We start from the raw sequence: 16,899 nt of genomic DNA on the forward strand, positions 1-16,899 counted from the left end.
AAAAAAAAAAAAAAAAAAAAAAAAAAAAAGATTATTTTTACTTCATTCTTTCTCATTAACTTTTAATAATTCGTCTTTTTATTTATTTATTTAATTATCAACTATTAAGTAAAATGATTAATGATGGTTAATAAGATGTCCTAAGGTAATGTTAAATGATTAATCACTGTTAATAATAGAGACAATTTTTTTTTTTTTTTTTTGTTGCAAATTTTAAAATTTTAAAAAAAATATGAAAATTGATAGATGGAAATGGAATATTGAAAATAAAATTTAAATGTAGAAAAATAGTTGCCTTATATATATATATATATATATATATATATATATATATATATTTTGAGAAAATTAGAAGATTATTTTGTAAAGGGAAAAAGAAAATGACAAAGTTGGTTGGATTGTTTGTCTAAAGTCATACGAGAAAAAAGGTGACATGTCGTGTTTGGGTAAATATGTCTAACAATTTGTCATTGTCTTTTGAAAAATAATTATATTTTAAATCAAAATTAGAAATTTCATGTTATTTTTCCTACTAAGAAGGTTAATATCCTATGAACCACCCATCGACTCCTCGTCTCAATTTCACACATGGTTGAAAAAGAAAACGAAACGTTCCTTATAAAGGTGTGGAAACCTCTCTTAGCATACGTATTTTAAAATCGTAAACATGACGACGATAGGTAACAAATTGAAACAAGCAATATTTGTTAATAGTGGTATCGAACTGTTACATATGGTATCAGAGCTAGATACCAAACGGTGTGCCAACGAAAACGCTGGGCTCCCTAAGGAGATGGATTGTGAGATCCAAGATCGGTTGGAGATGAGAACGAAGCATTTTTTTTATAAGAGTATGAAAACTTCCAATAACATGTTTCAAAGGAATCATGAAATGAAGTAGTCAATATCTTTGTCGGAAAGTTGGGATCTTATTAAGACAACAATATCTAATACATATATAATGATTTGAAATTTGTATAGAGGTGTGATTTAGCTATTTCTCATGAATCTCCGGTAGCATTTGGTCTAGCTGTGACTTGTTGGTAAGAGTAAAGAAAAAATCGATAATGAAAAAATAAATTGAGTAACAATAAGAAAAAGTGGAAATTTTCGAGTAGAGCTACGGTGATGTAAAGGTTGTGGATCAACAAGGTAAATGCACCACATGACCTTAGTTTGTATTGTTGTGATGAAAGTGACCCGATGAGGTAGTAAGGATAGAAACAATGTAATTTCCAAGACTACAAGGACCGAGGATGCTAGTCTAAGACTTAAAACGGGGACGATTTAGTGTTGGTTGACCCGTTAATAGTTGTCTATGTAAACTCAATTTAGGATTCAAGATGATGGCAGTTGACCACAAGAAGTCTACGCTGCACGATTGTCATCTAAATATTTTCAATAGATCAACGAGATAGTGAAGTTTTGTTAAAGTTGCAAATAGCTGTTATACAAGTACAACTGAGTTAACAGTAATGACAACTAATTTTGATAAGATCATGATCAATAAGTTCAAAAAGAGTTTTGAAGTCCAAAACATAAAGTAGATTTTCAATGGCTACATGAACTCCCAATTGTGTCGACACTAAGACGAGTAGATAAAGTTGCTAAGACAAGTGGACGTATCAAAATGGATCCAAAGTCAAAAGTGTATTTTTATTTAAAAAAAAAAAACTAAAACTATATACTTTTCTTAATCTTATCTACACGGTATCAAGAGAGTATAATTTAGTTTGATTTTCAACCAATGGTAATGAAATTCGATGAACTAATGATGAGGTATCATATTGAAAGCACATAAATTTTTGTTTATTATAAATGTTACGTATTCTATCTCCGTCTATTTAAAGAAATTCAGAAATATGAAATAATGTTGATTGACACTTTGATATTGGTTTTGGTGATAATGGATCACGGTGGATCATTTTGGTGTCATACTTACTTAAAAGTTCGTATTTTTTTATTTATTTATTTTATTTCATTTATTTCTACTAAATTAGTTTTAATAATTTTTGTTTTTAAAATGAGTAAATATATTTTTTTTTCTATAAATTCCTTTATTTGTATTACAATTTCCAAAATTTTAGGTTTAAATGATTTTTTAAAAATTCAAATTTTATTTTCTTAAATGAAACTTATCCTGAAAAGAATAACGAAAAAGAAACAAAATTATCCTAAAAAATATAATTCCATGGAAATTCAACGATGAGAAGCTGAGCTGGAATGCACAGATGGGCCAATGATGAGCGCTTGTGGGAAGACTTTTAATGATGGGTTGGCCCACCACTCAATAAATATGTTTTTCACTATTTATATACATTAAATTGCAAGTTTATAAATTCTGCGTAATACTATTAAATTTATTTTATTTTATTTTGGGAAGATATTTAAAATTTAATTTTATGTTTAGATATATAACCAATTTAATATAAAAAAAAATATAGTTTAATGTAAGTTTATAACTTTCAATAACTAAATTTTTTAGTTGCATTCAACTAAGGAAATTCGAAAATTTATTGAGTTGTGGATATGTATGAGTATGCTTTCAATGCTTCAACATTCCCAATTTTTTGCCATTGGTTTATCCGTTTTTTTTTAACTATACCCAATATAAAATGAGTTCAACATGTATTTCATAAAATTTCCAGTTTTTTTTTTAACTATGTTATAATGTTTTAATGATGTAAGGCCTGATTAAAAATAGTATATATAAAATAGTATATATATTTAGAGGTGGATATTTTTGTTAGAAAGATATAAAATAATAGTGAGCTTGGAAGTAGTGTTGAATTATTGGAATAGACAATATCTGACAACAAAAACCATCGGTAAGATATGAAAAGGAAGATGATTAGGTCGATATAATGAAAAGTGGGAAAAGAAAAGATAGTGACAAAGAAATTTGACAAATGGAAATGAAATGTTGAATGGGGAAGTTGGGACCCCAATTTATTAGTGTTTTGGTTGGGTTTGGAGCCTTAGCCGCCGAGGACAATCAAAATGGCATATGGCAACCACCGCTGAGGGTCCATTTTCCTTATCATTTTGCAGACTGAAAGAAGAAGGGGCTGTCTCTTTCAACCTTGCCTATCCAATGGGACACTGCAGACACTTGGGACTAATTAGTTTTGTCCTTGTTGAATGCACCACTTCTTTGTCCTATCATATTTAATTTTTGGGTCATTCCTTAGTTGTCAAGGACGACGACCACCTTGATTTGATGCCTGCGCCTGCTTTTATGCACGCCTTCGACTGCCCTAAACAATGTCCTTGCCATAATAGGCTTCAAAAACTCGAATTTCTATGGCTCCATAAGTTACATAAATCTGAACTTTACCTTACATTTATTTTAAACCATGAACCAAACACGGAGAGATATGCTAGACTCCACAAATTTCAGTTTATAATGATTGAAGCAAAACCATACCATATTGATTGAGCTGTCCTGATCCAATCAGACAAATGAGTACTACGTTTGTTCACTGCCTTGTCAAGTGTCTGTCAGAATATTTGTTCTTTCCTACTCGCTTTCTTGTCAGTACCTTCAGGAAATTATGAGCCGGAATTCTGTTATCTTGGGCCAAAACTGATAATAAAACAGTCCCAAAAAACGAGCCCAGGAATAAAGCAACTCTTCTCATCCACATCCCACAGGCCTGCTAAAAGTCGTACATAAACAACCAAATGAACAAATGAACGGGGTGTTCAACAAACTTTATTCTGTATAATATTAACACATCAACGAAATCCTCCCATTAGTTTACAAATCCACAATCCTAAATCAGGTGGGTCTCGGTCATTGGTTGGACGAGTCGGTTTTTGGTCCAATGTTGTTCTCACCCCTACTGATTAACTGTAAAGATTGATTCAAGTCTCAACCGAGTTCCATTATAAATGCACATAATAAGTCATTTAAGCAAAAGAGACACAAAGCTAGGAGGTCAGATATATGGCAGTTGAACATGGGACAGAATCACTCTATCAGGGCCACTCTCAGAAAAAATGGTCTTGTGTTCATTTCAATAATGGTGGATGTGTCGGCCTAATATAAGAAACTTCTCGAGCTTCAAAATGTGTAGTAATACAGCGCCTGCGCCTAATTTAGATAATTCTCACCTTCGAGCTATTCTCTGTCCTGCCCCAAGTAACAAGGCCTTCCCAATTGCACCAGTTCGAAATCCACAGACTACAGCCACTGTCCCACCAATGATTATCCACTTCCAATCTATGCCAGAATCATTTTGATGCTTTTTCCTCATCACTTGAGTTCGTACTTCATCAGATTCTGGCTCCGAGGAATCCGTGTTTCTGTCCAAAGAAGTCTTTGTGGTGATCCTAGCCATCAGTGCACTTCTAGAAACAGAAATATCTGATTTCCTAGCGTTCTGGTATGCTCTGAAACCAGAGTGCAACTTCTTGACAGTTCCCCACATTCCATGACGGACTCCCAACTTAGCCACATCCTTGGGGATTCCCATATCTTCATAATGCACTAGGATAACCTCACAAGCAGACCGTAATCCATCTCCTTTACGAGATTCCACTGCATTCATTTCCAAATTCAACAAGTTAGGATATTGATCAAAGCATTTTTTCAAATGAAATCCTATAATTCTCAGAAAATGGAAGAGAAACATCTTCTTAATCCTCACCTGCCCTGATGATCCAACTTGAAAAATAAGGATCCACACGCCTGGGTTTGTCAAGTCGGGGTAAGCTTGGATGTTGTACGTCCTGCAGAAGCAAGGTTTCATATTTCAACTTAGCCACATCAAAACACGAGAAATGGTCAAAATGGACAGGGAGCATATAACCATATTTCAATTATGCAAGTCAGCAAGACATGCTTATATATCAGAGATGATCTTACCATCAAATTTTATTTTGAAAGATCACATTTGGTATTCTCTACTATTTATTACATGTCATGCAAACCTTTCGGTCTATGTGAGATCCCACATCGATTGGAGAGAGGAACGAGTGCCAGCGAGAACGCTGGCCCCAAAGGGGATGGATTGTGAGATCCCACATTGATTGAGAGAGAAATGAGTGCTAGTGAGGACATTGGGCCCTGAAGAGGGGTGAATTATGAGATCCCACATCGGTTGGGAAGGAGAACGAAACATTCTTTATAAGGGTGTCGAAACCTCTCCCTAGCAGACGCGTTTTAAAAACCTTGAGGGGAAGCTTGAAAGGGAAAGCCCAAAGAAGACAATATCTGCTAGCGGTGAGCTTGGGTTGTTAAAGTCTAAAACGGGTTTGACCAGACATACAACCAATTGTGATAACATCTGGTAATCTAGATAAAGGCTGAACTTGAGAAATTAAAACCGGTTGCTAATTACTATTAATGCCTTTGATATGTTCCTTCCCTCTGATAACACACGTTTCCCATAGTATCTACTTACCATCCAAAGGATATTCCAAAGTTCAGACTATGGCAGTCCAGGTATACAACCATGCCAAACTGCATGATAGCGCATAAATAATAGAACCTATCTAAACTATAATTGAAATATGCAACAGAGGTTGGCTAAAGCAAATAAAGAAAGTATAGCAAGCAACATGGAGTAGCAGGAGAAAAGTCCTTGAACAAGGTGTAATATCTACCTTTGTAACACAATAGTAAGTCTTTGCAGTCTCCCATATTCTTCGACCCATAACGTATTCTCTATCGCTGCAGAAAAAGGGGAACTGCAGAAAAGGAATATACAAAGAGGCATTAACCCTCATAAATTCTAAAATAGTTAATGGTATAATACAATAAATATATTCTGGCATTCCCTAGTCCAACAAACCTTCTTAATCCAGTGAACAATCATGGTCCCTGTATGAGGGCATTCATCCAATATCTTGAAATATGCAAGCATGGGATCCCATTTAGTACGAAATTCATCGTCCCAGAAAAAGTCTCTAACCATCTCCGGGGTTGCATCCTCAAAGACAGTTCTACTACGATAAACAGTTGGTCGGTTCTGGTGAGGGGAAAAATAAAGATGTTGAAACTTGATATACATCTAAAACAATAGAAATGAAATATTGATGCTGAAGTGAGGAAAAGAGGAGGATGCATTTCATGGCAAAATATCCTACATGCACAAATGCATGATAGGTTATGACTTCCTTTGCTTGCACAACACAAAGCTAACAACAACTATTTGACACAGATATCTATTCCCAATAGACAATAGTTCAGTGCTATATGTAATATGTGCAAACGAAAGGTTTTCATTTTGGACCATAGCTTCGGAAAAACTGAACACAAATGATTAAGTGAAAATTTCCCAGAATGCAGCTGCCCTTAACTGGTGTACGAAAACCACCTCTTCTTGACTTTGGGTTCACAAGCATAACTTTGGGTTAAAATCATCATCGGATTTAAAAAACAAGTGAAGAATATTTCACAAGATGCTATCCCAGCAGGACTATTGGGGAGTTGTAGAGAAATACAAGAGACAGAAAGACTCTTCATTAAGTTAATATTGTAACCTCCAATTGGCATACAGTTCTGAAATTCTGTGATTCCCCCTATATTTCGACGTGCACCAACAGGAGTTCTTTTTGTTAGCTCCCTTGGGTATAGGGATTCTCCCATCTCCTCACTTTCTATTGTTCTTAATGAAAAATTAAGAAAGTTCCAAAGAGGGAAAAATGACTTATAGAAAGGGTTTGAAAAGAAAATACAAAAAGCTGTGCAAAGTCAAGAACTTGGAAAAATGACAAAAAACTAATCCAAGTGTAGCAAAAATAAAAAGAAAAGAGCACTACAAATTTGAAATAATGCGAAAGAAAGGTAATAATACAAGCTAACATCCTCAAAGTCTGATACCTCAGGCTCAAGGCGCCAAGCTTCATATGCGAAGTTTGGGGTCGACCTTTGCATCATAGTTTGCCACTCTGCCTCTCCATTCCTTCCTTCAAGAAGTTGCAATAGGTGATCCAAATCATTCTCTGTAACAATATCCTGCTCTTTTCCCTCTTTATTTCTGGAGCAATGGACAATAATTTTTTTTCATGAGAAACGGTTTTATCCAGTGGCATCTCTAACATAATTACAACTTGTTTTTGGCAAAACCAGTCAACTAGCCCAAATACCATCAGTTACAGAATTCAAATATTGGTACCATCAGTTACACATAGAAATCGAAGATTGGTACCAAAGTGTCAAGCCACAAATAGTTATATACAACCAAGTAAATTTCATACTCACACAATTGCATCGCCGCTCCCTTCTGCCGAGTGCTTCAACGTGGATGCCGCCGTAGAAACCGGGACCGACTGCACCGGCGGTACTTTCCTCTTCCCCTTAAAATCAGACCAAAGAGTACGGCAGACTGAGAAGACAGATAGAGCCGTGAAGGCCAACCAAAGCCGCCGAGCTCCAAATCCGGGAGGAGCAGTCCACATTAATCTAAACTTGCTCCGAAAGCCCAGAAAAACCAATCCAGTCCAGCGAGGGCGCCAGGACCAGCCGATGACGAGGCCGATCATAACAGCGAGCCAGATCGGAACTGCACAAAGCAAAATGTCGACGAATGTTTCGGCAATTGAGGGCTTCTTGAGAAACTCCACAATATCGAAGAATGTCTCCTCCATCTGAGCCAAGAAAATGTGACGATTTCCACAACAATTGGAATGGAACTACATCCAAAATTAAGAATGACTTCTGCCCTTTGTGTTCTCTAATTCTCTCTCAGTAATCGAATTCCACCAGGTTCTGCCCCTCCCACGAGACAGATTCCCGAGGGAAATCCATACAGAGACGGAAGAGAGAGAAAGGGGGTGTCAGCTCGGCAATTTGTCTGACGTGGCAATATTACAACCGTTGATAGATTTAAAATTTTGATTAGTTGTTTGTATAGGAAGTCTGGCGCGTGGATGAAACGATCGGAGATAATCGGAATCGTTGATTGGACGTGTGATGAATACGTTTATCGGTGGCGCGTGATGGGTTTTGAAAAGGAACATGCTCGGGTTGAGATAGTTTTCACACGTGTGGTAGATATTTAACTTCTTGGGCCTCCTCGGGCCCAAGGTCCAGTGGTTTTGCACTTTTGTGTAGTACGGAACTTTCCTACGTTTACTTTTTTTTTTCCCTTATTAAATTAATACGTTTTTAATCCTCTTATTTTATATTTAATAAATTCCTAACATTTTAATTTTGTATAGAATTAATAAATTATTTTATTTGTAGGGTAAAATTGAAAGAAATTATGAAATGACAAGTTCTCTCCCCCTATGAACCTTTTAAATGGCAAATTTCACATACAAAACAGAATATATATTATTATTATTATTATTATTATTATTATTATTATTATTATTATTATTATTTTTTATTTTGATGCATAACAAAATCCCAATCTTTCTTTTTTTTTTTTTTTAAACAATCTTTTCTAAGCTTTTGTCTTGAAATCTTCAATGTTGAATGAGAATGCTTTTTGTGAGAATTTTAAGTGGTCAAGTCATGGGCAAAAAAAAAAAAAAAAAAAACTTTATATTTGAGAGTCATGTGGGCATTTCCTTTCTTTTTTGTTAAAAAAAAAAAAAAGATGAATATTATTTTCGGAGAATAACTATATTACCAAATTTTTTTGAAAAATCAATAAGATGTACTTTAAAAACTGCTGAGAATGATTGAGAAAAGAGTACTCATTGACTAATTAAGAGGTGGATTATAAATAAGAAATAAATCTTTCACTTAGGTTCAAAGTGGACAATATCATATAATCGTAGAAGTTCGTAATTTGGTTTGAATCCCTCGTTGCCCGAGTATGATCAACCAAAAAAACAAGAAAGAAATAAACTTTTGTCTTTTAAGCAAGAGGAACCTGAGTAATCTTAAGATAGAAGTTTGTTAAAATGGTAGTAGAGAAGGGTGTTTTAGGACCACTAGATGTATTGTGTGTGACTTCTATTGAAGAATCTGTATCATGAAGCTACATGCAAAACTCATAAAATTAAACCAAAAGGGTAAGATTGAAAGGGTAGTGATTATGAAGGCACCCAAACGAGAACCACAGAAGAAATGGAGGGTTTTGAAGCCCCAATATCTGACCCACACCGTGTTTAAGAAAGTGGGGAGTGAGCAAGAAACCAACCAAAATGGGTATCATCACAGTCTTCTCATGCACCTCAAACTTTCTTCTCTTCAACCTCATATTCTTCTTCTTTTTTTTTTTTTTTTTAAGAAAAAGAGGAAATGGATCCACCTAACACCCATTGGCTTGCACCAAACTTCATCCTGCTGGAGTTTCTGCAACTTGAAGGCAAAGATAACCAAAAGCTCATGAATTTGGAAACCTTTACACATTGTATACCGAGAAGAGAACATTACCCGATAACCAACGATTTTGTTTCGTTTAACTTGGAGTTGGGGGGAATGAAGCCTGGTCCGAGATCGCTCCCACGGTGGAGGACGACAATCAGCAAGCGGTCTCGAACCAGACAGCATTTCCCTCAACAGTTTCGACACTAAAGAGAAGAGAGAGATTTGGAAGAACAAATCTCAACTCTTATAGAAATCCCTTTTTCTTTTTACTTCAAAAGAGTTCTCATCATGAAGCGTAACGTAATCATGGAAAAAGAAAAATCCTATCCAAACAAAGCATAAACAAACATCAATGGCCCCTACTCCCACCCCTTTCATATGCAATTTGTGTAGACTAGGATTCCATATCATTTCTAATGTGAATCCTTACTATAGTTTATAATCACCCTACACATAAATTATTAATTTCTAAAACTTTTAAGGTCGTATCTCCGAAAACAATAAGAATAACAAATTTCAAATGTGGAGATTTAGTGGTGAAAAGTGATAAAAATCTTTACCTCATAAATCTAATATATTTTTAAAATGTTATAATATGTTTTTATTTATTTTATTATTATGACGAGTCTAATATATTTTTAAAATTTGAATATCGAGCCTAATATATTTTTTTTATCGGTGCTCATTAATTTTTCTAGAGATAGGAATAGAGGAATGGAAAAGAGAGAATGAAAATTTCAAAATTCTTAAGAAATAATCACTTGTCACAAAGTTAATGGAAAGGTGAGAGTGACTGGTGAGCTTTAAGCTTGGGTGTGATATTAATCCATTAAAAATAAAATTGAAACTTAAGAAGTTATATATATATATATATAATTTTATTAATTGGTCAAGGCTCAATTTTACAAAAATAATAAATAGATATTTTGACCGAAAATAACTTAATGAATAAGGTAATTAATTCAATTAAAAAAATGCAATATCTAAACTATATTTTTCAAAATTATTTTATTCCTCAAAATTTCCAAAGGCTTCATATCTTCGGGGCGGACCAGTCACCGGAAAATGCTGTAACTGCCAGTATACGGCTGCTAAAACGAAACCGTTGATATCTTAACCGCCCAAACGCTTCCGTCGAAACAAACAGGGATTCTCCTATTTCCGATTATAAATTACTCCCGCAGTTGGATTCGATTTTACCGAAGTTCAGAATTAGTAGTAGAATCTTTTCCTTCTTCTGCACAGTACTCTTTTAGCGATAATGGAGTCCGGCATGGTCGTCTCAGAAGCCACCTCTGAGGTCAAGAATGAAATCCGTAATGAGGAGGAAAAGCTCCTGGTCGTTGCTCCCGATGTTGAGGTTAAGGAGATCGCTGTTTTGACCGAGATCAAGAAGAAGAGGAACCAAATCCAGGTTTCCAATGTCAAGAAGCCGTTCTTCTACTACTACAATCTTTCTAAGGTATTCATTTTTGCGATCCTCTGGGCCTTTCTGTTGAATCAATTTCTTTATTAGATAATCAAAACCGTGATTGATTCGACGTTTGCAGAGGTACATCAAGCAGTACAACGAAGTTGAGCTCTCTGCCCTAGGAATGGGTACAAGTTTTCTTGAATCCATTTCTTTTTCATATTTTGTTAACAGATCGATGTGGATAACTGGATTGAGTTCCAATCATTCATTGATTCATATTTCATAATACAGCTATACCTACTGTAGTGACGATCGCCGAGATTCTGAAGAAGAATGGATTAGCATTTCAAAAGTGTAGGAAAATTTATCGAATACATTGGCGATTTAATTTGTGTTTGGGAACACTGCTGTCTTTAAACACGATTCTGTTATTTGGAAATTTCTGCAGATTTGACGATATCTTCTGTAAGCTTGAAGAATGGGGAAAATGATAGGCTGGTTATGAAACCTAAGGTTACTGCTTACTAATGCAAATATATTGGCCAAGTTTTGGATGTTTTAATGATGTGTTCTTCTTCATCTTGTTTGCTAGATTGAGATTGCCCTGATAAATGCAGAAAAGATGAAGAAAATTTCGACTGCTACAACAAGTGAAGATTCCTGATATGAGTTTTGTTAGTGTAGTATCATCTCGGATGTGGCTTTTCTTCTTGTTTAGCCTACTTTGTCCAGAGTTTCTACAGGAGATTGGAGATTTGGTAGCGAATAGGCGAGTGAATGGCAGAGCTTTTGGTCGAAGTAGATTCAATCCTAACAGAACTAAAGGAGAAGAGTCCATTGTTAAAGATTTGGATGTAGAGCAGCTTTCTTTGTAATTCAACTACCAAATTCTAATTGCATATAAAATTGAATGAACAGACTGATCCATTCTCTCTATCTCTTGCACTAACGCACACACTAATCATTTAATTCTGAACTCATCCACTAGGCGTTTATATGCAAATTCAGCATATAATATTGAACTTCAGCTATTGAGCAGAGGATAACAAAGTAGATTAATATCTTTATAGCAAGCTATGAATCTCAAACTCATGTATTACTGTCATGTTTGTCTGCTTAATTACTGCATAATTACTTCATAATTACTTCACTAGTCTTTATAAGCTTGTGGAAATTTCTTTACTGTAGATGTCTTTTAAAAACCTTAAGGACAGCTCGAAAAGAAAAATTCAAAGAGGATAATATTTGCTAATGGTAGTGCCCGTGAGAAGGTTGAGCCCCAAAGGGGTGAACACAAGGCGGTGTGCCAACAAGGATGGTGAGTCGGACAATGGACAATAGTTTGCAGTAAGGACGCTGGGTTGGGTCGGACAATGGACAATAGTTTGCAGTAAGGACGCTGGGTTGGGTCCTGAAGTGGACATCAATTTAAGAAGGGAAAAAGTGCCAGTAAGGACCGTGGATCGAACAAGGTCCTTATGTGAACATCGATTTTGGGTCTTGTGTCCTGAAGTGGACATCAATTTAAGATCGAACAAGTGCGAGTAAGGACCGTAGATCAAACAAGTGCGAGTAAGGACCGTAGATCAAACAAGTGCCATACGTGGCATCGATTTTGGGACTTGGGTCTTGAAGTGGACATCGATTTAAAAATCGAATTGCCAGTAAGGACCGTGGATCGAACAAGGTCCTTACGTGGACATCGATTCTGGGTCTTGGGTCTTGAAGTGGACATCGATACAAGTGCCAGTAAGGACCGTGAATCGAACAGTGAAGACGGTAGATCCAGGTAGGAGTAAATGGTGAGATACACATCTTCCCTAACTAATTAAGATACTAAATTATAACAAACTTAGAAGATTAAAACTAATTTTAAGCACAAAATATAAATTTGGGGAGTGTATATATATTTTAAAATTTAAAACATAAAAGTAAACCGATATTTGTATAACTTTGGAGTCGTTGTCTTGACTCAATCAATGCATGGAAATTTTATGTTTTGAAATATAAATGACAATAAATAAAAAATTAGGTAAAAACACCCTATTGTTACAAAATTTTCCCTTTGAAACATTTATAGAAACATTAGGAAAATGTATGTTAGATTTATATATATGTGGTGGTATTGAGATTACTTGGGCTTCTAATTTATTTGACTTTGATGTAATTTATTGATTTTAATCAAAGAAAATATAATGGATAAAGTTGCTTTGTCATTTTTTATTCACATTTTATCAAGAACTTATCCTATTGATTAATTAATATTTAGTTGGTACAAAATATCAATCCAAAAACATTAATCAATGAATCAAAGTTTGACTTGATTTCATATCGCTCAATATTTATTATATTATTTTCTTTACTGTATCTCCTATAACATTAAATAATGAAATGATGAAAATTTCAATGGAATAGTCATATTTTTAGAATTATAAACACGGTCTAGGATCTTATAATAAAAGCTGTCTCTTTTTTAATAAAAAAACCGCATAAAAAGCCTTCAGAAAGAGTTCACCAAAGGTAGCTGCAAATAATTAAGGATGTCTCTCTGCGATGGTAACTATCTTTACACCTATTTAATGTCGTTTCATTTTTTTCCACAATAACAGTGTCATACTTTTGTCTGTGATGGAAACTATAAGGTAAAACGTCGTGGCCGGAGCTGGTCGGAAAACATGGAAAGACGGCGGAGGAGACGATTGAAAGAGAGGTGGCTTGGGTAAATGCTAAGGTTGTTCAAGAAGGAACCACTTTGGTGACTGCTGATTATAGATGTGATAGGGTTTGGGTTTGGGTCAATAAACATGGCTTCGTTACTAGAATTCCCATCATCGGTTGACAAAATTACCTTCTTCAATGTCATTAAACTCTCTCTTTCTCTCCATCCATCCATCTCTCTTCTTAGTTTATTACTCTACTCGATGTAAATCTTATCAAACAACGGTGTGATTCAAGGATCTTTTGTTTACTTTGAAAGATGGTCAAAATCGATCAATTTTTTTGTTAAATAGGCATTAGCATAATTACGTGGATGCCTTATTACACAGTTGAAAAGACAGGTTTTGAAGATGGATTTCAGGCCGAAGGGAGGGTTTCAATCGATCATCAATCTTTCTAGTCTAATTTTCTTAGTTGAAAATATGTGTAACTCAATCCAATTATCCTACCGAAAGTGTATTGATTAATTTATATAATCACGAATAGATATGCATAAACGGAAAATGAAATTGCAGTATTTTTATTACCACAAACACGATGAGTACATTAATAAGAAAAAAAAAGAAGAAGAAGAAAGATAGAATCACCTTATTGAATATTCATGTTGTGGGAACAAACATGGATGGGATTTATATATTTGGAAGCACACAATATTATGATTAAAATGGTTAACCAATGAAAGGAGTCCTGGTGACGATGCCTGTTTTCACAGTCACCCAAACCCAAACCCTGTCGCACCTAAAGTCTTGAATCACACTTGATCCTTCATCCACAATAATGGCATCCACCAAAGGATTCTCCTTCTCGATAATCCTCTCTGCTTCTTTGCCTTCCTTACCCACCAGCTCCGGCCATGAGCTCTTTCCTTAACCATCGCAAAAACAAACCCATATTAAATCTTATTTACTTAGTTCTTAACAATATAATATGAACATGTACCTTTGCATGTTGTAGACATCCTTAGCGCTTTGTGATTGAGCTTCTTCTTTCTCTGATTAGGAAGCTCTTGTGATCATCTTTGTGGGGGGAGAGTGGGTTTATATAGAGCATTGGTGTCCACATAATACTATTCAAAATTATTTAACATACAAACACAAACGAAAAGTAAATTTGAGGATTAGGGTTAGCGAAAAGTCGTAGATGAAAGATAGAAAATGGGAGGAGTGAGGTTGAAAAGACAAAATCAACAACACCATGTGGTTTAATTATTCTTGTTTTCATGTATGTGTTTATATTTGTTCATATAAACACGCATACATGGTTTCATGATATCTATCTCAATAGTATGAATGTGGGGAAGAAAATGTAACATGAAATGGTTGTTTTTGTCAAGATAGTTGAATATAATTTGTGCCACACCATTTCACTTCCAATTCGTGTTTTCTTTTTTGAATTCAACAATGTTACGTAATATTCCATATTAATTGTAGAGAAAAATGAGACATCCTTTATAAGAGCCAGAAAACTTTTTCCTAGCATATGTGTTTTAAAGTTTTGAGGAGGAAGCTCGAAGCCTCTGCTTGGCCTTCTAAATAAAAAAAGTCAAATAAAAACACCGAAAGAAATCAAACCTTTACCCTATATAAACCCATTTCCCCCATACAAAAATTGTTACTTCATTATTATTGAGACTAAAAAAAATTGTAAATTAGTGTGTTGATTGTATTTGTAGAGATGTGGGGGTATTGATTCTCATACCTCTCACATGTTAATAGAGCATTCTACCATCTGAGCTACATCTCCTTATTTATTTATTATTATTATTATTATTATTATTATTATTATTTTATTTTTTTTTAATTTTGTCAAATCACATATATACATAAAAATGTTTTAAATATACATTCCAGCTAAAATTTTAAATTTTAAAATGTCAAAATCTAAAATTTCAATTTATCTTTTCATTCCTTGTAAATTGGTTGATATATAAAAACAAAAAATTTAATCTAGTTAATTATTATTTTGAATTCAAAACATGTCTTCTCTGTTTAGTTTTATGATGGGTGTGTTTGGGTGATCGGGAAACAGGTCATCGCCGCAGTTCATGGGAGTAAAAGTGTAACTGCCCGAACCCACCGCTAGCAGATATTGTACGGTTTAACTCGTTATATATTGTCGTCAGCCTCACAGTTTTAAAAAACTCTATTGGAAGAGATTTTCACACCCTTATAAAATATATTTCGTTCTCCTCTCCAACCGACATGAGATCTCACAAGAACGCTTTATTGCGAAGGTCACATGAGAGGCATCGTTCTGCTGCACTTGGGGTTCGGGTTTGGGTTAATAAGACTGGATTTGTTACAAGCCCACCTACAATTATAGAGATTAGAATGAGCCTTCAATTATATGAAAACATTCTCGTACATGATTAAATACAATATTAAACTTTTAAGTCTCCAACCAAATGGAGCATTAAAGAACTAAGGAAGGATTTTCTTCTTACTTACCCGACAATAATAACTTTTGTATTTATTAGTTTAGAATTACAAGTCAAATAAGTAAAATATTTTGAAAAAAGATAACATATATACCTACTTAATTATGTCAATGTCGGAATAACCATTTTAAAATTCATCATTTTCCAAACTCAAACATTAAAGTATTACATAAAAATGTAATCTAATGAAATTGAAAGTTTAGAATAAGTATATAAATAAAAATAAAAATGTGACCAAACAAACACGTCCAATGCGTACACGCATGAATTTGTACACAAAATTTCCAAAGGATAAACCTTATTATATATCCAAAGTGAATAAATAATTGTGTCGCCAAAGTAATGCCGCACTTCAAATAGCATGGGGGCTGCACCACCTTTTGTTCTGCCTAAAATAACCAAACTTTACAATTCCAATACGTAATTCCATTCCAAATTCAAATGGGTTTTTCTTGATCTAAACTCCAATCAATTCAAACATGTATACATTAAATAAATCTCCCGCAACTTCTCCCCACTTTCCTAACTCCCAAGCATTCCTTCAAAATTATCATACAAATGTAGGATTTATATACTATGTTCTAAATGTCTCGAGAATGGCATTTATTTGAGTTGAATCAGAAGAATCTTGCATGAATTAAAGGAAATATAAGGATGGGGTGCTCTGTATGTGGATATTATGTTTGTCACAAATGACTTTTATTTTGAATTGAAACAATGATATAATTCAATTTCCATGGACATTATCTACAAACAATCTTGCAATGAATTCAATATGTTACACAAAAGCTAACTGACTTCTAGCTTCCAACAATCCGAGCGGCAAAATAAACCACCTTTTTGGACTATGAATGGAAGGAGGGAAAAGATGAATATCAAAAGCAGATATGGTAGGGCTTCAGATGGGAGCTTCCACACGAACACGTGCAGCATGGCGTTCAGTGAGCGCCCGGACGTCGAGTCGAATGGTTGACGGCATAGTTCCTCACTTTCTGGGGACAGCCGGGGCCGTTGGTGCCGGGAATGAAGGTGCAACCTGAGGGGCCGGAGGGCGGTACA

General features: G+C 34.7%; 2 protein-coding genes and 2 long non-coding RNA genes across 4 annotated transcripts; 2 read left to right on the forward strand and 2 right to left on the reverse strand.

Annotated features, from left to right (window-relative positions):
- Positions 1 to 3,685: 3,685 nt before the first annotated feature.
- LOC111480103 lies at positions 3,686 to 7,772 on the reverse strand. The gene is made up of 6 exons (XM_023125065.1): positions 7,211 to 7,772; positions 6,830 to 6,986; positions 5,799 to 5,975; positions 5,611 to 5,694; positions 4,653 to 4,734; positions 3,686 to 4,543 (listed from the first exon to the last, which is right to left on the reverse strand). Exons 1-6 carry the CDS (start codon positions 7,594 to 7,596, stop codon positions 4,113 to 4,115), a joined length of 1,317 nt encoding a protein of 438 aa, XP_022980833.1. The 5' UTR covers positions 7,597 to 7,772; the 3' UTR covers positions 3,686 to 4,112.
- A 2,528-nt stretch (positions 7,773 to 10,300) lies between these two features.
- Positions 10,301 to 11,617, forward strand: LOC111480105 (uncharacterized protein At2g34160-like). The gene is made up of 5 exons (XM_023125067.1): positions 10,301 to 10,733; positions 10,822 to 10,870; positions 10,977 to 11,039; positions 11,134 to 11,198; positions 11,278 to 11,617. Exons 1-5 carry the CDS (start codon positions 10,533 to 10,535, stop codon positions 11,347 to 11,349), a joined length of 450 nt encoding a protein of 149 aa, XP_022980835.1. The 5' UTR covers positions 10,301 to 10,532; the 3' UTR covers positions 11,350 to 11,617.
- Positions 11,618 to 13,165: 1,548 nt separating this feature from the next.
- LOC111480107 lies at positions 13,166 to 13,683 on the forward strand. Its single transcript, XR_002717747.1, has 2 exons — positions 13,166 to 13,241; positions 13,328 to 13,683. It is a non-coding gene; the product is annotated as an uncharacterized LOC111480107 (long non-coding RNA).
- A 209-nt stretch (positions 13,684 to 13,892) lies between these two features.
- LOC111480106 lies at positions 13,893 to 14,451 on the reverse strand. The gene is made up of 2 exons (XR_002717746.1): positions 14,343 to 14,451; positions 13,893 to 14,268 (listed from the first exon to the last, which is right to left on the reverse strand). It is a non-coding gene; the product is annotated as an uncharacterized LOC111480106 (long non-coding RNA).
- Between the last annotated feature and the right edge of the window lie 2,448 nt (positions 14,452 to 16,899).

The sequence above is a fragment of the Cucurbita maxima genome, unplaced genomic scaffold (assembly GCF_002738345.1).
Source record: "Cucurbita maxima cultivar Rimu unplaced genomic scaffold, Cmax_1.0 Cma_Scf00005, whole genome shotgun sequence".
Classification (NCBI taxonomy): Eukaryota; Viridiplantae; Streptophyta; class Magnoliopsida; order Cucurbitales; family Cucurbitaceae; genus Cucurbita; species Cucurbita maxima.